General features: G+C 41.9%; 1 protein-coding gene across 2 annotated transcripts in view; it reads left to right on the forward strand.

Annotated features, from left to right (window-relative positions):
- MOBP (myelin associated oligodendrocyte basic protein) overlaps nt 1-19,915 on the forward strand; it is a 29,156-nt gene extending 9,241 nt beyond the window's left edge. Inside the window, exons 3-4 of one of the 2 annotated variants that reach the window (XM_032648314.1) lie at nt 10,303-10,512; nt 10,820-11,219. In XM_032648314.1, the coding sequence (XP_032504205.1) occupies nt 10,307-10,512; nt 10,820-11,075 (462 nt within the window). In that variant the 5' untranslated portion in view covers nt 10,303-10,306 and the 3' untranslated portion in view covers nt 11,076-11,219. Of the gene's footprint in view, nt 1-10,302; nt 10,513-10,819; nt 11,220-19,875 lie in introns of those variants that run through there. The other variant, XM_032648315.1, reaches the window with a different exon arrangement.
- The last annotated feature ends 1,381 nt before the right edge of the window (nt 19,916-21,296 follow it).

The raw sequence follows: 21,296 nt of genomic DNA on the forward strand, positions 1-21,296 counted from the left end.
AATGTTAAGGGCATCCCTTTCCCTTACCACTATGCTAAGGGTATTTATCAAGAATGGGAATTGAATTTTTTCCCCACAAGAATTTACACATATTAATTACTGCTTTATTTCTAGGTATCTAAAGATTTTTGTTCCTACTGTGAATAAATTTTTTTCTAGTTATTTTTTTCCATTTCTTATACTCTCTTTCTCCCTGGCTGTTCTCCTGTGTTCCTTTGGCTGTAAATCTCATCTGTATGTCAGATACACTTATATTTATTTCTCATCCTCTCTCTCTCTCGAAATCTCCTGACCCATGTGGCCAATTACCTCCTTTCACAGCTGCTTGGCGGCTTCATAAGTTTCTCAAACTGAACATGCCTCAGACTAAATATTTGACCCTTCCCTTTCCCCATCCCTAAACCTGTTCCCATCTTAGCAAAATGATTCATCATCTAGCTTAATTTCTCTTGGAGAGATCCTGTTTGTCCTTCCTTCCTGCCTACGTTCAATCTATCTTCACGTCCTGTTCATTGCTGGGCTTCCTTTCCTGCTCACTCTCTACTGTGACCTTCAGCAATTTTGAGGAGCTGAGAGGACACTTGGATCAGAATAGGAGGCTGCTGAGTAGGGGCCCTGATGACTGGTGGCTTTGGTGGGTCAAATGGTCAGCAGTAACATGTGTCATTCATGCCAAGGGGCCGGTGAGACCAGACAAGGTACCTATGGCAGAGTCCGGCAGAGAAGGACACCACAAAGACCAGCCACTCCTTCCCTCATTGCCACGAGGACTCTTGGCTTCCCCATACTCTTTTCCACCTTGAGAAGGCATAGAGGGAGGTAAGGAATAGTCCTGATAAGGAGCTGAACTTTAACTGACTACTTATTAGCCAGAGACAGTTTATGCCAGAAACAATCGAGGCAGTATGAATTCAGAGTTTCTCCTGCCCTGTCCCTTCTCCTTTCTTGTAGTATTGTATCAATTATACAATTATAGAGCAATGGAAAAGTTATGTGATTTTTTTTTTTGGTACAACTGAGCTGAATTTTAATAAATCTGAAATTTCTTGCTTTATTAACTTAAAAATTTTTTCCCAAGTATATATTAAACCACCCCTTCCTTAATCCATGTAACATATTAAGAGATCTTGGGACTGATCGCTGTCCTCCTTTGGAGTTTTGATCTCTGAAGCCAGAATATTGTTCTCACAGAGGGTTCAGGCCCTAGGTAGTCAGTTGCCTCCTGTCCTTCCCATGTTGAGTTCTCTAATCACAAGACAAGGGCAGCCTTTGCTCATGGTTCTGAGGGATCTGATTGACAAGAACTGGATAAATGTACTGTCTTCCAAATACTGACCTGCATCCACCCTTCACTTGGTAGAGCCTGTACCCATTTCCACGTCTGACTTCCCGTGACCCTATGGAGATGTAGCATGGCAACTTACAACTTGCACTGTCTTTCTGTCCAGAGGACCACCTGGGACTAAGGGCCACATGCTGCTTCTATTAAATAATTACCCCACACCCCAGCTGCCTTGTAAAGAAGATGGTAGAAAGGAAGGAAGTCTGGATGGAAGGAAGAAAATCCGTTTTATGTTCACAGTTCTCATTTCCACCTGCAGTCTCCTTGGGGAATAGTGAGAGTGTGTTTAAAGATACCTATGACATTGGTAGGTACGTAGAGATGCTAGTGCCATCTCTAGAATATGTAATTGATTTAAGCTTGCTAATTAATTTGCGTGAATTAAAAAGTTATAGTGGGCTCACAACCAATCAGAATGGCCATTATTAAGAAGTCTACAAATAATAAATGCTGGAGAGGGTGTGGAGAACATGGAACCCTCTTGCACTGCTGGTGGGAATGTAAATTGGTGCAGCCACTGTGGAAAACAGTATGGAGGGTCCTCAAAAAACTAAAAATAGAATTACCAAATGATCCAGCAATCCCACTCCTGGGCGTATACCCAGACAAAACTATACTTCAAAAAGATACATGCACCCCTATGTTCACAGCAGCACTATTTACAATAGCCGAGACATGGAAACAACCTAAATGCCCATTGACAGATGAATGGATAAAGAAGATGTGGTACATATATATAATGGAATATTACTCAGCCATAAAAAAGAATGAAATAATGCCATTTGCAGCAACATGAGTGGACCTAGAGATTATTATACTAAGTGAAGTAAGTGAGAAAGAGAAAAATACCATATGATATCACTTACAGGTGGAATCTAAAATATGACACAAATGAACTTATCTATGAAATGGAAACAGACTCACAGACATAGAGAACAGACTTGTGGTTGCCAAGGGGGCGGCGGTGGGGGAGGGAAGGATTGGAAGTTTGGGATTAGCAGATGCAAACTATGGTGTACAGGATAGATAAACAACAAGGTCCTATTGTATAGCACAGGGAACTATATTCAATATCCTGTGATAAACCATAATAGAAAAGAATATGAAAAAGAATATATACGTATAACTGAATCACTTTGCTGTACAGCAAAATTAACACTATAGTATAGTATAGTAAATATAGTATAGTAAATCAACTATACTTCAATAAAATTAATTTTTAAAAAAAGAAACAAAAAAGCGTAGTGAGTTCACAAAGCTTCTTATTTTTTCCTAAAGAGCCCAGTTTTATAACTTTCAAGATCAGTTAGAAAAGTCCCTTCCTGTGTTGCCTTTTTCATTCATCAGACTCTGTTGCCTGAGTTAGAGCAGAGGTCCCTGAGGGATGTGGGACTGCTAAAGAGCATCTGGGGACAGGCAGCGACAGGCTGAGGGCTCCTGCAGCCATTGTGAGAGGCACCCTTTGTTCATGTTCTCCTTACTCAAGCATCTATTGAACACCTGTTCTGAATTAGGCGTCAAACAAAGCTCTGAGGGCAGAACACTTAAGGGCAACCCTACAGGTTCCAGATGCTCTCCTAGAATTACATACAGCACACAAGGCCAGGGCACAAAAGAGGGAGGAGTGATCATTTTTCCTTGGGGGAAGAGAAGGCTCTGGAGAGTCTCCCCAGGAAGTGACTTGGCTTTGGGCTGAGCCCCAAGGTGTTAGAAGCATTTGCTGTGTAACTGTTGGTGGGAAGGAAGTAGACGGAAGGAGCCCTAAGGCTCAAGGTCCAAAGGCTGAAATAATCCTGCCTCTTGGGGGCCAGGAAAAGCTGGGTTGGGCTGGATGTACTCACCAGGGGAGAGACCCTCCTTGAATAAAAGCCTTATTATAGAAAAAAAGTAATCTTCCCCATGGACTTTTGCCTGCATCTCCTTGGCCAGAATGTGGTCACATAGGGAGTTGTATATATTTAACTGGGCATATCATGCTGCCAAACAAAATCAGGGTTTGTTATTGAAGGGCAGGGCAGATATTGGGTAGTCAGTAATCGTACTGGCGATTATGAGTTTTCTATTATTATTATTATCATTACTATATGATTTGGGTGAGTTTACATAACTTCTTCAGGTTTCAATTTCCTCATCTCTAACATGGGGACAGTAGGGACTACCTGGAGGCTTATATTGGGAATTAAAAATGACAGATATAAAGCATCTGGAGCATAGTAGGTGCACAATAAATAGTAAGGGGAGGTTCTTGTTCTCCGTTTGGTTCCTCTCCTCCACTTCCTTTTTCTCCTTCTTCAAATACCTGCCTCACTTTCCCCTCCTCTGTAGTTTTAGAGTATATGGAGACATCCGGAAAGCCTAGAAGAAATTATACTTTACAGTTTCAAGTTCAGTCACTTTTTTTCTCCTCATCCTGATAGACAGTTTATAATGATATTTGCTTTGCAATTAGGTAGTATAGTTTGTGAAAACATCATGTAGTGTTTATAATGATTTGTTTTTAGCCACGAAAGTAAATAATGATGTCTTTACTTCATTAAGCATTTAATTAATGCTTAAATTAAATGTCATGTGAGATACATAAAAAGTGTGTCTGAAGAAGTCAGTAGAATTAGGTCAAATGAATTTGAATGAATTCTTAGTGAAAGGAAAATGGAGTTTATGAAGCAAGTTATTTGTATTTGGTAGTGCTAGGTTCTTCACCTACTTTATTTTATTTAATACTATCAAAGTCCCTATGAGTTAAATGTTATTATTATTTTTTATTCCCCTCTGTTATGGACTGAATGCTTGTGTCTCCAAAATTCATATGTTGAAATCTAATCCCCAGTGTGATGGTAGTTGGAGGTGGGACCTTTGGGAGGTGATTAGGTTATGAGGGTGGAGACCTCATGAATGGGATTAGTGCCCTTATTACAGAGACCCCAGAGAGCTCCCTCACTCATTCCACCATCTATGAACAAGGAAGTGGGCTCTCAACAGACACAGAATCTGCCAACACCTTCATCTGGGACTCCACAGCCTCCAGACTATGAGAAATAAATTTCTGTTATTCACAAGCTGCCCAATTTATAGTATTTTTTATAGCACCCAAACTGAGGCAGACACCCTCTTTTAGGTGAGAACACTGAGTATATTAATTCAGAATTGTATTTGACTGTTTGTAGCTGAAATAATAGTGGTTTAAACAAGGTGGAAGTTTGTTTCTCCTGTAAAACGTGGTCAGTGTTCAAGGATCCAGGCCTAGAACCACTGTCATCAAGGATTCAGGCTCCTCCAACTTTCTGCTCCACCAAGTGGCTTTATCTGCAAGGTTGAGCTATGATCCAAAAATAAATCGCTAGATTGTAGTTTGTGCCCAAGAATAAACTGCTAGATTGTAGCTTGTTCACATTCTTATCTTCCGTAGATCATTCCAAATTGTTTCTGGAAATACACAGTCTTTCAAAGCACACATGGAACATTTAAAAACGTTGACTGTGAAACATGAAGCTTAACCAGTATCAGAGTCATTAATCATACAGACCACTCTCTGACCAGAATGCCTTAAAATCAGAAGTCAATGTAATAAAAATAACTTCATACACTTGGAAATTTTACAACAGATTTTTAAAAGTAATTGATGAATCGAAGAACTCATTCATATTTAAAATGAAGAGAAAATGAAAATTTTATGTTAATATTGTGGTATTCAGCTGAAGTTGTATGAAAAAGTTATAGTCATAAATGCATATGTGAGAAGAGTTTGTCTCAAGAATATGTAAAAAGCACAAGAACATAAGCCTAAAGAAAACTGAAAAGAAGAAATAATAAATGCACTCAGAAATTAATGGACTAGGGAAGAAAAGAACAGAGACAAGCAGGAAACCCAAGAGCTTGTTTTTGAAAAGAATTGTAAAGTGGATAAGTTCTGGCAAGATTAATCAAGAAAATGAGAGAAGATGCAAATATATGATATAAACCATAAAGGGGGCTGCAACTATAAATTTATCACAGATTTTAAAAGCTATAGGAAAATGCTATGAGTGACATTACGTCTACATCTATAAAACTTTATTTAAAAAATGAATGATTTTTCCAAGTATATAATTTGAAAAGTATGTAAGGTATGGTCTGACATTTTATTAACTATATATTTACATGTAAATATTCTCAAGGCAAAAAATACGTTCAAATATTTTTACGTGGTTAACTATGAGATAAGAATTTAGGAATTTTTATCATTTTCCTTCGTCCAAGTTTTAAAATTCTCAACAGTGAATAAGGTCTTAAAACCTACTAAGGACTGGTGAGGGAGGGACAGAGGAAGCACCCATGGGTCACACTCCCCTCGGGACCCTGCCTGAGTTTACATTGCAGCCCCCCACTGTGAGCCTCTGTGCTCTGGCAGGAGGTGCTGGCCACTTTACTGTCCTGATGTCTCCACACGCCATCCTCTACCATTCCTTTCTTCAGGGAGCTGTTTCCCCAACTTTCAGTCTTTTTCACCCTGGGACATGGACCCATGCACTTCTGCAGCCTTATCCCATCCTTGGACCCAACTCCAGTTCCCCAAAGTTCAGGCTGGTCCCATCGCCTGGACACCTGCTCCCTAGAGAGGAGGGCTGAGCACAGGGAACTCAGACCATGTTGAGCCTGGTCAGACGGCACCGGGTGCTGGAGTCACAGGGACCTGGGTTCAAATCCCTGTTCGCCTCTTACTGGCTTTTTGAACTTGGTCATACTCCTTACTTATCTCATCTTTAGTTTGTTGATGATAATGCCATATTAGAAAAATGAAGTAAAGTATATAAAACAACCACCATATAATAGGGCATCAGGAAATGTGAATTATTTCTTCTGCCATTAGTTATTTGCCTGTAGTTACAACTAATTTACTAGGAAGCCTGGTATGGTGGGAAAGGATGGCTCGTGTGTATGTTGCTATGGCTTAGCATGTGGACCTTAGCATTTCTAAACTGGGGCATGGTGTGGGGCAGAGTTGGAGGGGAGTATATATAACCAATTACAATGTACCCCAAACTAAATGCGGTTCTTCTGCTACCACAGGCAATAGCAGCCAGAGCCTTTCCACTGACTGTTAACATTTTACTAAAGGAAGGGGGGAAATGCTGTGTTAAAGCTGGGTGAATTTTCAGTTGGTTAATCTAGAAGAATGTCAGGGGTCCAGGGCAGAGAACTGCTTTTCCATTAGGAACACATGTGATGAGTAACAAGCGGTTAGGCTGCTCCCTGCTGGACACGGTGGGCGAAGGCGGAGAGTAAGGAGAGTTGCCAGGGAATATACTTTGAGAACTTTCCCCTGACGTGCTGGGGAAGAGATGGCTGGGAGGGGGTCTAGATAGGCATAGAGTGGGCCCAGGCATCTTGTCAGGTGGGTGGGAATTGAGAATTCAGTCAGAGCAGAAATTCAGAGTCACAGGAGACTTAAAATCTCCCTCTTACCCCATGCCGGTCATTCATAAAAATCTGGGGCAAGTGCTAGATCTTCTGCTATTTGTGATGAGTGCCTGAACAATCTGGGGAAAGATGACCCCAGAAGGCTGGAGGAATTAGGGATGTCTGAGTTGCCTGTGAAACTGAGTAACATCATCTCCATGTGCTGGGAGCCTAAAGAAATGACTCCTGCCGCTTAGTCCTGGAGTGTTTCATTTATTTCCCACGGGAGCAGAAACTTGAGCTGGACTTTGCCACATGTGCAGGGTTTGGTAGGGCTTCGGCAGATCTTTAGGGTCGTAACTGCAATGAATCAGATCCTAAAAATCAATTTTAGTTTCTCATTGGTCTAAAAATGCTTGTTTGTACAAAGCGTTTTTTTGTTTGTTTTTTTTTTTAATATATACTGCTGACCATCTCCTCCTCCTGCAAATTTGCAGATTTCTCTTCTAAGAGTCTGCTACTCCTCCCACCTCCCTGGCTGCCCCTGCTGCTCCTTCTTCCCTAGCTCTTCTTCCTGGAGCTTGAAGGTAGGCCCACTACTCCTCCTGGGAGCCTTCCCTGGCCTGGCTCCTCACTCAGCTCACACCCGGTACATCCACTCCCAAGGTTGTGCCTCTTCCATGAGGTGAAGGACCCTCGAGCCGACAGCTCTAGCTCCTGAGTTTCGGATGCCCATTTCCACATGGATGTCATGAGCGCCTTAAATTCATGATATCCCAGACCAATGAGATGATCTCCCTCCCTCTCATCTACTCAGACTCCCGATCAGCTGATGGCATGACCACACTCCCAGTCACACGGGCTAGATCCTTCGCAGTGATGGGTAGCTCCTGTGTTACCTCATCACCTGTGTCCTGGCACTGTCACCTCTCCCACATTGCCCTGAAGACCAGGTGGGCTCTCAGGTGGACTGCAATTCACCCTTCTGTATCTTTGCTTAGGAATCAACTGTTCCCAATCCTCCACAAAACCTTATCTCTGCTGTCCAAATCTCAGGGCCAGATGTTTCTACCCATGTTTTACCTGCTTCCCCAGCCCAATGTATGGCCCCGCTCTTGTGGACTCTCCGTGCCATTGTCTCAGCACATTCTCATGTTCCACAGCATCCCTTCCTTGTATTGCACTTACTAACATTTATGCAACATTCCTCCATCTACAAGATGTCAGCAGGATGTTTAGTTGATCCATCCCCTCAGTCTCCTCAGAGACTTGTACGTGTTTGGGGTCAATAGGTAGGTTTTGTGGCCATGAGTACACCATGCGCATCCTTGCCCATCTTCCCAGCTGGTGGATACTTTTCTTGAGGATGGGACTAAACATGATTCAGCTTTGCATCCACTACAGAGCCTGAGCACTGTGTCTGGCACAACCTAAACGTATCATAAATGCTGAAGTGGATGCTTGAAGGTAACCCTATTAATAATTTAGTATTTATTGTACCTTGAAGAACTCTAATATTAAAAGTTTTGGATAAAGCAGATGAGCCTATAAGAGAAACTGAGACAGAAGGGCTAGAGATGGAGGAGGGAATCTAGGAGAACATGGAGTGACAGGACAGGGAAGCATTTACATGGAGAGAGAGATCGAGCAAGAAGACGCTGGTCTGGCAGCATGGAGGTCTTTATGAGAAACACGTGTCTTTGGGAGGTAGGAACAGAAGCCAGATTGGAGTGTACTGAGGGGGAGGAGACGTAGAAATGGAGAAAGAGAGTGTTGATAACTTCTCAAGAACATTGCCTATAAAAGTGAGGAGTTATAGAGAGGAAAAGAGACATGAAAGTGAGATTCAGAGAGGATTCTCTTTCAAAATGGGATATTCAAGAGCATGATTAAGAGCTTCTGAAGTAGGGAGGACTTTCTGAACTCAAATATAAAACCCTGAGTAAGAACTAGGAAACTTAACTACATAAAAATTAATCTTTTGCACGATAAAAGCAGGTGAAACATTGGGAAACAGCATTTGCAACCTAACAGGTGTAACACATAATATGGACTCTACAGACTGAGGTGCAAAAGGTTGTATTCTCATAACTACACTCAACTTGCTCCTCAGCCCTCACTTCTATCTGTAGCAGAAGGCAACCCTATCAAAAAACAAAAAAGTTACACAACATTATAAATCAACTATACTTCAATAAAAAACAATAGAAACCAACCAACAAACAAAAAATCAAAATATCCCCTCAGAGTAACTTAGTTGTTTTTAATGTATTCATCCTTAAAACCCAGATCATCTTCTCTGTCTTCAAAGAATCCATCCCCTTTTCATGGTTTCCTTTATCTTTGCACATACTTCTGTTGGTCGATGTCACTGTGTCTTGTAATTACATACTGCACGTCTGTGTGTACAACTTGACCTTGAGTCTGCTGAGAGGAGGGACGTTCTCAGTGGCCGGTATATGCACATTACCTGTGTATATTTGTAGACTCTTGTTGGTTAATAGTCATTTAAGTACCCTGTGTGCTTCAGTGTTTTGGAGTGTTAGGTAGGACTATTTCTGCATGTGTCACGTTTCCACAAAGGATGTTGTAGTAATTAAGTTTTTACCCCCCTTTCAGAATATTTCAAGAATCAAAACTCTCTAGTCTCTCCTCTTCCTCCTCTTACTTTTTCTTTTCAACTGAGGTAAACAGTAAAATGCACAAAAATTAAGTGTAGAGCTCACTGAAGTTTTACATATGTATACACCTGTGTAGTCATCTCCCAGATCAAGATCCAGAACATTTTCCGCCCCCAGCAGGCTCCCTCCTGCCTCTTCTTGGTCAGACCCCACCTCTTCCAAATATAACTATGTTCTGATTTCTAGCACCATGTACTAGACTAGTTTTGCCTGTTTTTGAACCTCATATAAATTGAATCATATAGCGTGTATTCCTTTGTGTTCGGCTTCTTTTGTTCGACATTATGTTTGTGAGATTCAAACATGTTGACCTGTGTCTTACAGTCTGTTCTTTCTCATTCTGGTGTAGTATTTCATTGTATGAATAGAGATTATGCTTTCAATAACAAAGCTTTCTTGGTTTTTTAGAGAAACGGCCATTCCTAAATCTAGAATATTATTTTGCCATAGATGTGTTTGGCTTTGTAATATTTTTTCCTGTCCTAAGTGGGTGGCTAATAAATAAGGGAAAAAAGAGTCCATTTTCAGAAAACATGATTTAAAAATAAAAATTAACAAACTCTTCCCTTATATTGCCTAGGTACAAACTCCTAGGTGTAAGATAGGCTACAGGGATGTATTTGTACAACACGGGGAATACAGCCAATATTTTGTAATGACTGTAAATGGAATGTAACCTTTAAAAATTGTACGTAAATTTTAAAAAAAGAACAAACTCCTAATTGAGTTCATTTCCATAGAGCTGGGCAGGAGATTGACCTTCCAGATTCAGATGGAGGATAGCCCTGAATGTTAACTTGGACCATGGGAGTAGCAGGGAGTGGGTTCCTTGAGTAGAAAGCTCCCTCACATGAATGTGCTGTTTTATGTCTCCCCACCTCCCCCCGCATCACTGATTTCCAGTGAGATGAGTCAGAAAGTGGTTAAGGAGGGCCCCAGACTCTCCAAGAACCAGAAGTTCTCGGAGCACTTCAGCATACATTGCTGCCCGCCGTTCACCTTCCTCAACTCCAAACGCGAGATTGTGGACCGCAAGTATAGCATCTGTAAAAGTGGCTGCTTCTACCAGAAGAAAGAGGAGGACTGGATCTGCTGTGCCTGCCAGAAGACCAGGTGAGTGGTCTGCGCTGCCACCTGGCGCCTGGGCTGGGCGTTGGCCTCTGTCTCTCAGCTCTGAGTTCCCCCTTCCTGCTCTACTCTGCGATGCTGGGGCTGAGGCTCTGCAAACTGCGCTTCCCCCAATCCCCTGACAGTCGGCTTCCCCGTTAGGCTCAGGCATTGGAAGGTACTGGAGGGAGACTGGAAGGTGGGGCGGGGGGAGGAGCAGGGCTGCCTTCCTATTTCCAGCTCCTGTCAGCATCCCTTAAAGCAACAGAGGAGAGCCATTGCTCCAGCCTCCAGCTTCTTTTGGCCCTCTCAGAACCAGCCGCCGCGCAACGTCCCCTCAGAGGCCCAAGCGCCAGCCAGCTGCACCCCCCGCGGTGGTCAGAGCACCAGCCAAGCCACGGTCCCCTCCGAGGTCCGAACGTCAGCCACGCCCCCGCCCAGAAGTCCGACCTCCACCAGCCAAGCAGCGTTCCCCTCAGAAGTCCAAGCAGCAGCCGCGCAGCAGCCCCCAGAAAGGGCCAGGCACCAGCCGTGGGGGGTCCCCCAACAAAGCCTCTAGGTTCTGGTAACACCATCTCTTCCCTTTTGCTCCCCAGCCCTAAGGTTAGTAGCTGCTTCCTGTGTTTACTAACAATAGGTTATCTCAGTGGCCCTCCTTCAGCCTTACCAAACCTGTGTAATCAATCCCCTGCATTAAATCCCCTTGTTTGAAACACCTAGTGTGGCTTCTGTTTTCCACATAGCCACTGTTGGTACAATACTTCAGATGGCAGCACCAGTTGCTTCCTTTGTCTAGTAGGACTGGAAGTGATTAATTTATAAATTCAGAGTATGGACCACAGTAACAGATTGAATTAATGAGGTCCTCGATTCCTGTCCCTCAGAGAAAGAAAGAATGGTGGCTCTAAGGGGTATCTGTGTATGTGCAAAAGGAGAGGTTCAGCCAGTTCATCCATCCCTCCTCCCAACACACTTCATCTGATGTTAACTTAAGTGGCAAGATCATTCATTCATTCATTCAACAATCTTGATTGCATATGTATAGAGTTCCACATACTATACTGGGGGATGGGAACGTGGCCAGAACAAGCCAGGTTGTGTGTGATCCACCAGAACCAAACAAGAGAATAGTTAGTCACAGTGTAGGGTTAAACGCTCTAATACTCTCATAATCAGTATGTGCACTGGGGCTATGGGAGCCTGGAGAATGGCTCTGCCTGTCTGGGGCTTCGCAGAAGTTAGGTTAGAATAAGTAGAGGATAAAAGAGGATGATGCCTGTAGAGAGAATAAGTGAGCCAAAGAGCATATGTTCATCAGCTCCATCTTGGGAAGGTCAGCCTGTTTTTTTTTTTTTTTAATAGACTTTACTTTTCAGAGCAGTTTTAGGTTCATATCATAGTTGAGCAGAAGGTACAGAGACTTCCCTTATACTCTCTGTCCACACGCACGGCAGGCCAACTCTTTAGTCCTTTTAGTATTTGAAAATGAACCTGTTTTATAAGTTAACGATGGATATAAATTGTATTTGGGATTCTCATAAATACTCTGATGCTCAGAACCTCCATAGCACATAATAGTGTATGCATGTCTCATGATGTTTACAGATTTAGTATGTAGAAGAATCAATTGGGGGGCATGTTAAAATGCTCCCAGAGAATCTAATTCCTTGGGTCACTTGTGAGGTTCTAGGGATCTGCACTGTCAACAAGCAACCAACCCACCCCCAGTGTAGATCAGGTGAGGTTAATTTGGGAAGGAAGTAACAGACTGGTGAGTGACTGGTAAGTCACTAAAACTGTAATAGGAAGTTGTGCGTCAAGTTACCTGGTTGTTAATTTATGCCTTCCTGAGGGGCCTGAGTAATAAGGTCCTAGGACAGGTAAGCTTTGAAATATGGAAGTGGTTAGGAAATGTACAGAGCAGAGGAAATTAATTGTATATGAGGCATGACATCTATGGTGGTGGCTTCAAGCCCACAATCTCCAGTGAGCTGTGTGATGGCTGTTTGGGTGGCCGGGAGTTGAATGAACCAGGACATGGAAAGGAGATGGAAGACAATGAAAGCCAATTTCATCTGAGCCACAGATTTGTCTGGATTCAGCCTTGCTGAATTCACTTAAACTCAAGAGATATTTTAGTGTTGGTGTATTTTGAGTCCCTCAGTTAACCATCCTCGGTGGGTATCGGGGAAGACACCTCTATAGTCTGTCATTGCCTCCTCAGCTGTCGTCCCTTCCCTGGGACCAAGGGACCTGACAGGCTCCATTCATAATGTCCCACGACATCACAGATGCACCATCTGAGCCCTTCCTACGATACTCATTCTCCCTTCTCAGGTTCCCCAAGGTCCTAAGGTAATGCATTAGAGACATTGCTTCGCCATGCTGTATGCGCTATGCATACATACTCTATTGACACTAAGTGACTGTCCTAAATCAAAGGGGTGGGAGGAAGATTAATGGGAAAAAATTCATTCTCAAGCAGAGCTACTAAATTACATGTGAAGAAAGGGTCAAAAAAGTTTTCCTGAAGCAGGCTTGCTTTCTGAAATGGTGCCATTCTTGAGGTCTGACCCTTTGAGGTCAAACAATTTTGACAAAGGACTTTTGTGTCCTTAGTAATTCCCTTGGATACATCTTTTCAAAAACCAGTGAATATTTAAATCTTAGGATCCAATAGGTATGATTCCTTGCATCCTGATTGAACATGCCAGCATTCTCATATTTGATGGAAAGAAACCATGGCATCTCCCTTTTAGTTTGTTTTACTCTCAGTTCTTCAAGGTTTTAGTATTTCACAGGTCATCCCGGCCTTTAGGGTTAAGACGTGTTTCCTGAGCTGAGACTCTTCTGGCTCCTTGGTGCTCTGCTTTCAGGAGCTAAGATCTGTGGTTTTCTGAAAACTTCTGTGGCTGTGGCTTTGAGTGACTAATTTGGGGCCAGTCACACATATGTGAGCAGTACTGTGTGTGCCTTTGATGTGTTCTTTCACAGCATTGTCTTGTACAAACTGAGCCCTGCACACAAGAAGCCTGGAGGACCAATCTATTTCCACATGTATTTTCAAGCCTGGTCATCAAGACCACGTGTACAGCACTGCACCAAACTCTGGGCAATCAGGGGGGATGATGTATGCCCCTGGTCCCGCTGCTCAGATGGTATTTATGAGTGGCCCATCTCTCAGTGATGCTGCTGTTCCCTGAGTAACAACCCTGAGCTCGGGAGTTAGCCCACAGTCAGTGGTCGCACCTGTATATAGTTTTCGGTTGGTTTGCAATGACCAGGACTGCCAAAGGAAAATGCAATTATAAACATTTACATACTTGACAAGCTAGGATTTACTTCAGAAGAGCGCCGACCCATGAGCAATTACTGTGAGGGGTCCGAGAGTATGCACTAACAGACCCAGGCTCCGGGGCCAGCTGCTAAGTTTCAGCCTCTTAGATAGAGGTAGTCTGCCTGCTTTTCAGGTCGGCACACCCAAACTTATTCCAGACACTTTCTATGATGTGACTTGTCCTCCTTTTGTCTTCCTGATGCCAAGAGGTACATTCTGCATTTTCACCTTCCAGAAAACCAGAGAGAACTCTCTTTCTTTGTGCAGGATTGGGTAAACTAGCCCTTCCACTTCCCTTGATTTTTCCATCTTGGTCTTCTTTATGAGTCCTTCCTTTTCTGGCAACACTTCACCTTGGGATCCTCTAGGGTTTTATTCTGAGCCCTCTCCTTGATTTTGCCTTCTGGTTTTTTTTTTTTTTTTAATTATTTATTTTTAAAATTTTTATTAGAGTATACTTGATTTACAATGTTGCGTTTGTTTCTACTGTACAGCAAAGTGAATCAGTTATACATATACATATATCCCCTCTTTTTTAGATTCTTTTCCCATATAGGCCATTACAGAGTCTCTTATGGTTTTATGGGTTTTTTTCAGTTGTAAATATATATATACACATTTTTAATATTCTTTTCCATTATGGTTTATAACAGGATATTCAGTATAGTTCCCTGTGCTATACAGTAGGACTTGTTGTTTATCCATTCTAAATGTAATAGCTTCCATCTACCAACCCCAACTCCCAGTCCCTCCCTCTCCCTTCCCCCCTCCGCCCTGGCAACCACAAGTCTATTCTCTATGTCTATGAGTCTGTTTATGTTTTGTAGATAGGTTCGTTTGTGCCGTAGTTTAGATGCCACATTAAGTGATATCATATATTTGTATTTCTCTTTCTGACTTACTTCACTTAGTATGATACTCTCTAGTTGCATCCATGTTGCTGCAAATGGCATTATTTCATTCTATTTTTATGGCTGAGTAGTATTCCATTGTATATATGCACCACATCTTCTTTATCCATTCATCTGTCGATGGGTATTAATTTGTTTCCATGCTTTGGCTATTGTGAACAGTGCTGCTATGAACATAGGGGTGCATGTATCTTTCCGAAGTATAATTTTGTCCAGGTATATTCCCAAGGGTGGGATTGCTGGATCATATGGTAATTCTATTTTTAGTTTTCTGAGGAACCTCCATACTGTTTTCCATAGTGGCTGTACCAACTTACATTCCCACCAACAGTGTAGGAGTGTTCCCTTTTCTCCACATCCTCTCCAGCATTTGTTATTTGTAGACTTTTCTTATGGTTTTAAACGTGACCGGCACAGTGATGACTTTTAAACCTTATTCCAGCCCTGGCATTAAACTCATATATGGGCTTGATTGCCCAGCAGATCAACATGGATGTTATCAAACTCAACTCATCTCCACTTGACTTCTTTCCCATGAACACTCGCTCTTCCTCTTATCAACAACCTCAGCAAATAACACTACAGCCCCTCTAATCAGCCCTACTGGAAACCTAAGCCCCACCCTGACTTCCAACCTCTTGAGATACACACATGCCTGCCAATTCTACTTTCTAGAATTTTTTTTTTGTTTTTTTACCGTAACTTAAAGTACATTAAGAGCTGATGGGAAAGGGTGCAGAAGTGAGGGTGAGATTGGAAACAAAGGAGAGGGGATGGAGATCGTGGATAGAGTGAGAGAAGCAAGGCTCCTTCATAGTACGTGTGGAGGGACAGGCCACTGATGGGAACAGGAAAAGCCGTTTGTTTTTGCAAAATAGAGACCCATTAAATGGTCGTTAAGGGGACTTCCCTGTCAGTCCAGTGGTTAAGACTCTGTGCTTCCAATGCAGTGGGTGTGGGTTCGATCCCTGGTTGGGGAGCTAAGATCCCATATGCCTCGCAGCCAAAAAAATACATAAATAATAAAAAAATTTGAAAACATTTAAAAAAGGATGAAGGCAAGTCATACCCCGAGGATGAAAGAGCTGGAGGTCTGAGACGGCTAGGGTAGGTTTAGAACAGGCCGTGAGGCTGTGCTGAAGGCTTGCTGAGCTCTGCCTGATGGAGCTGCATATGAACCATCTGTTCTTTCAAAGTTTATTCTCCAGTGAGGGAGACAAATTGCCGTCTCTGAAATCGCCAGTGGAACCGTCCAACTCCACCTCAACCGTCTGCTTTTCTTCCAGCTCGCTTCATTAAGTGTGCCCACAGCAACTGTTCTTAAACTTCACCAGGTGCTTCTGGTACTCTGAGCCCTGGCTTTTCCTTCTCCATCCATCAGATTCCTTTTTTCTTCCCTGGTAGCTTGATTTAAAAAATGTTTCAAGTTATCATCATTTATTTATTAATTTAAATTATCTCCTTATGAATTATTCAATTTATTTAAATTAAAAAAACAAATCGAAACAGTTTACCAATTTCTCTCCCCCTGCACCCCTGCCTCTGTTCTCTGTATCTATGAGCTTGTTTTTCATTTGTTTGTTTGTTTAGATTCCAGATATAGAAGAGATCCTATGGTGTTTATCTTTCCCTGACTTATGTTACTTAGCACAATGCCCTCGAGGTCCATCCATGTTGTTGCAGATGGCAAGATTCCATTCTTTTTTATGGATGAATAATGGTTCGTTGTATGTGTGTGTGTGTGTGTGTGTGTGTGTGTGTGTGTGTATATATATATATATATATATATATATATATATATATCACAGTTTCTTTATTCACTTATCCACTGATGGACACTTGTTTCCATATCTTGGCTATTATAAATAATGCTGAAATGAACACGAGGGTGCATATATCTCTTAAAGTTAATGTTTTCATTTTCTTTGCATAAATACACAGGAGTGGAATTGCTGGACCGTATGGTAGTTCTATTTTTAATTTTTTGAGGAACCTCCATACTGTTTTTCACACTGGCTGCACCAATTTACATTCCCCTCAACAGAGCACAAGGGTTTTCTTTTCTCTACATCCTCACCAACACTTACTATTTCTTGTCTTTCTGATAATAGACATTTTAACAGGTGTGAGGTGATATCTCATGGTGGTTTTGATTTGCATTTCCCTGATGATTAGTGATGTTGAGCATCTTTTCATGTACCAGTTGACCATATGTGTCTTCTTTGGAAAAATGTCTATTCAGACTCGTTCTTTCTTCACTTTCCTCCCTCTCCAAATTAGAAACCATGGCCCAACATTTTAATCTCTCTCAAAAATACCTTACATTCCCCTACCCTTTGAATATCTATCTCATATTCTTGGGAAAACCTCCAGCCTTGTATGAAGCCAACCATCTGCCTTCACCCCATCTGTTTCCAGGCAGTTTTGAGCATTGCTGGGAAAAAACACACAGCAGGGCAGTAGTAGTTGGGTGGAAAGCAGGATTACGGTGATTATATCACCAAGCACTGTTTTCTTTTGGGAAGTCATAGTTCAGTTACCTGCATTCGGATAAAGGAGAAAGTCACAGACCATGACACAAAAAGTGTCATGTATGTTTGTGTAATACACAAGGCACATACACACGCACACACATGCATACATATTTCAGGTTTACATGCATGCAGTAGAATTCAACATTTTCAGCAAACAGTTCTATGCACACAGCCATGTAACCACCACCGCAATCAAAATATAGAATACTTTCATCAACTTCCAAATTTCCCTCATACTTCCCCTTTGAAGTCAGTCCCCAGGCTCCTGACAACCACTGATCTGTTTTCTGTCCCTAGAGTTTTGTCTTGTCTAGAATGTCACATAAATGGAATCATACAGTATGTACCCTTTTGAGTCGGGCTTCTTTCACTTAGCATAATGCATTTGAGATCGAACCATGTCGTTGTTGCATGAATCAGTAGTTCTTTCACTTTTACTGCTGAGTAGTATTCCACTGTGTGCATGAACCTATCAGAATTTTCCATTCACGAGTTGAAGGATATTTAGGTTGTTTCCAGTTTTCGGTAATTATGAATAAAGCTTCTGTAAACATTCATGTGAGTGTAAGTTTGCTTTTCTTTGAGTAAATAACTAGAACTGGTATTGCTGGGACATATGGAAGGTGTATGTTTAAATAAATATAAAACTGCTAAATTGTTTTCCAAAGTGGTTGTATCCTACTAGCAAAATGGGATGCTCTGAATTCTTGCCAGCATTTGGTACTGTCAGCTTTAAAAATTTTACCCATTCTAATATTGTGTGTTGTGGTACCTCACTGTAGTTTTAATTTTGTTTTTTTCTATTGACTAATGATGTTCTTTTAATGAGCTTATATATCATCCACTAAAGACATTTATTGGTGAAGTGTGTGCTCAACCTTTCGCCCACTTAAAAAAGTGGGTTATTTAATTATTATTGTGTTTTGAGAGGTTAAAAATATATATCTGGATATAAGTCCTTTATCAAATACATAAGTCCTTTATCAATATCAAATACATAAATCAAATACATAAATCAAATATCAAATACATAAATAAGTCCTTTATCAAATACATGTTTTACAAGTATTTTCTCCCAGTCTGTGGTTTGCTTTCTCATTTTCTTAATAGTGAAGAACCAAAGTTTTAAACTTTGGCAAAGTTCAGTTTATCAATTTTTTCTTTTATATATCATGTTTTTTGTATTGTATGTATGCTTTTTGGATTGTATGGAAGAGTTCTTTGCCTAACCCAAGATCACAAAGATTTTCTCCTGGAAATTAAAAATTTTAAGTTTCACATTTATGTTATTATCTATTTTGAGTTAATTTTTTGGTAAATGGTGTGAGATATGGATTGAGGTTCCATTTTTTTTTGCATATGGATCTCTAGTAGTTCCAGCACAACTTGTTGAAAAGATTCTCCACTGAATTACTTTTGCAATTTTGTCAAAAATCAGTTGACCATAATGTGTGAGTTTATTTCTGGACTTTCTATTCTGTTTCACTAATTTATATATCTTTTCTTTCATCAACTTGATTACTATAGCCTTACAGTAAGTGTTAAAATCAGTTTAGTGTAAATTCTCCAACACGGTTTTTTATTTTTGAAATTGTCTTTGGCTATTCTAGTTCCTCCACTTTTCCATAGAAATTTTAGTGTCAGTGATTGAATTTTGACAATATATCCTGGTGGGATTGAATGGGATTATGTCAAGTTTATAAGTCAGCATGGGGAGAACTGGACATGCTATATCTCCCCATTCATTTAGGTCCTTTTTGTTTTGCAGTTTTCAGCATACAGATCACATACATATTTTGTTTGCTTTATACTTAAGCATTTCATGCTTTTAGGTACTATTAAAAACAGTACTTTTTCAATTTCAGTTGTTCACTGCCAATATATAAAAACATATTGATCATGTACCCTGTGATCTTGCTAAACTCACTTATTCTAGCTTTTTTTGGGGTTAGACTCTGGGATTTTCTACACTGACAATCATGTTGTCTGTAAATAGAGACAGTTTTATTTTTTCATTTCTGATCTGTATGTCTAGTTTTTGTATATGGTTTAAACTGCTATTTCACTTAGAACATTTTCTTTTTAGAAAAATATTTTAACAATATTAAGTCCTCGCCAAATCGGCTTTTTGAATCATTAAAAGGAGTTAGAGCGGCTTCCCTGGTGGTCCAATGGTTAAGACTCGAGCTTCCACAGCAGGGGGCACGGACTCCATCCCTGGTCAGGGAACTAAGATCCCATATGCTGTGCGGTGCAGCCAAAATATATTAAAAAAAAAAAAAAAAAAAAAGAAAGAAAGAAAGAGAAAAAGGAAACAAAATCAATAATTACTGTACATAAAAACAGAAGATATTTTAAAGAATATCTTTCCTAGGCTCAGGCCGGAAAAAAAAAATTATCATATTATTTTGGCCAGATATTTCCAGAATTGAGAAGTTTCCAGAATTGAGATTTTAAGGCTGAGTTTAGCAGAAGAGTAATAACCGCAGAGGTAGTCTATAAATTTATAATTCTATTAACTGAGCATGGAGAAAGAGCACATCACTTAGCAACGCTGGGGATTTTTATGTTTCTCTTTGTAAACCAGATTGAAAAAGAGGACCAAGCCGACCCCTCGGAAGAAGTGATGGAGGAGTTTCAAGTGAATGGACGGCCTCAGCTCCCGGACTCACTGCTTCTCAACCCACGTGCCCTGGGACAGGTTATCTGGCTTTGAATATGATGCAGGGGCACACACCTGCTGATGCGGCCACAGCCGATGCCCATAGTCCCAATGGCGCGGGGGCCACCGGGCAGCCTGCCTGGAGGTGAGAGGGGACACGTCTGTGTGTTATACTCCAGGCGGTGGGTCCCAGCAGCAGCCCTCAGGCTCCAGAGCTCTTTTGGTCTCAGCTACAGGCCTTTCTCCCCCAGGATGTGCACAGGCCTCCAGGGTCTTTGGCTCAGGATGGCCCCAGTGCCAGCCCATGTGTTGTCTTCCAACCTCTAGTCCCCTCCATCCCGCATCCTGTTGCCTAGTCTGACTTTTAACCTTTGACCTCTTTCTTTGTAATTAATCCTCTACCTGGGTTCCTCTCTCCCCCTGTGTCCTTTGGTTTCCATTTGACCTCCTTAATCAGTCCTCTGTACTAGCTCACAGTCTGAGGCACAGCTGGCTTTGGGGAAGATCCAAGTTCTTTTGTAATAAGATATTAGGCTACCAAATGGTCCAGAGATGCAAGGAGATTCCCAGGGAGGGTACGAGCTGTCTAACTCCACATGTCAGAGGCAGTCGATGTGCTGTGTCAGGAGCTGAGAGGAAAGTCATGAGGCAGGAGCTCTCTCCCACTCCCAGGCCCCTGTCTCCAGCCTCACACAGGGATTTGTGAGTGTCTCCAACTGATCCTCACCCCGGTGAGAGCAAACCCTCTTACCAACCCATCTGGACAGTCTCAACTCCAGAACTAATTGCTTTGCAAAATGTGTAACCCTGGGTGAGTAATCTGGGCTCACGCACAATGCCCTGCCCACTTCCCCGCTCCTAAGGGCTCCTGGAGACAAGGCTGCAAAGATGGCCCCTGTGTCCCACCCTCCCCACCTCAAGACACAGGCAATGGCCCCAGAGCACTTACAGAGAACCAGAGGGCTGCTCTGAGAGTTGCTGTTTACAGGCCATAGAGCCTCAAATTCCTGAGAAGGGCTGAGGCCTGGTTCCCCTCCCCCTCCCCACTCTCCCTGGCTCAGCCCCTTTACATACTGTAGAGGAATCAGGAAAACTAGGAGAGGAACTTGGCCTTGGGGAGAGGATAACTAGGTCAAGGAAGGAGCGAGTTAGGCCAGTTAAGCCGTCCAAGACTTCCCTCCCTGCGTCTGAGGACATTCTGTGGTGGTGGGGTCTGAAGCCAATTATAATGGACCAGGGTTGACTTCTCATCTCTTCTTCTTTTTTTTTTTTTTTTTTTTTTGTTGTGGCCTCTCCCGTTGCAGAGCACAGGCTCTGGACGCGCAGGCTCAGCGGCCATGGCTCAC

This window comes from Phocoena sinus, chromosome 11 (assembly GCF_008692025.1).
Source record: "Phocoena sinus isolate mPhoSin1 chromosome 11, mPhoSin1.pri, whole genome shotgun sequence".
Lineage (NCBI taxonomy): Eukaryota > Metazoa > Chordata > Mammalia > Artiodactyla > Phocoenidae > Phocoena > Phocoena sinus.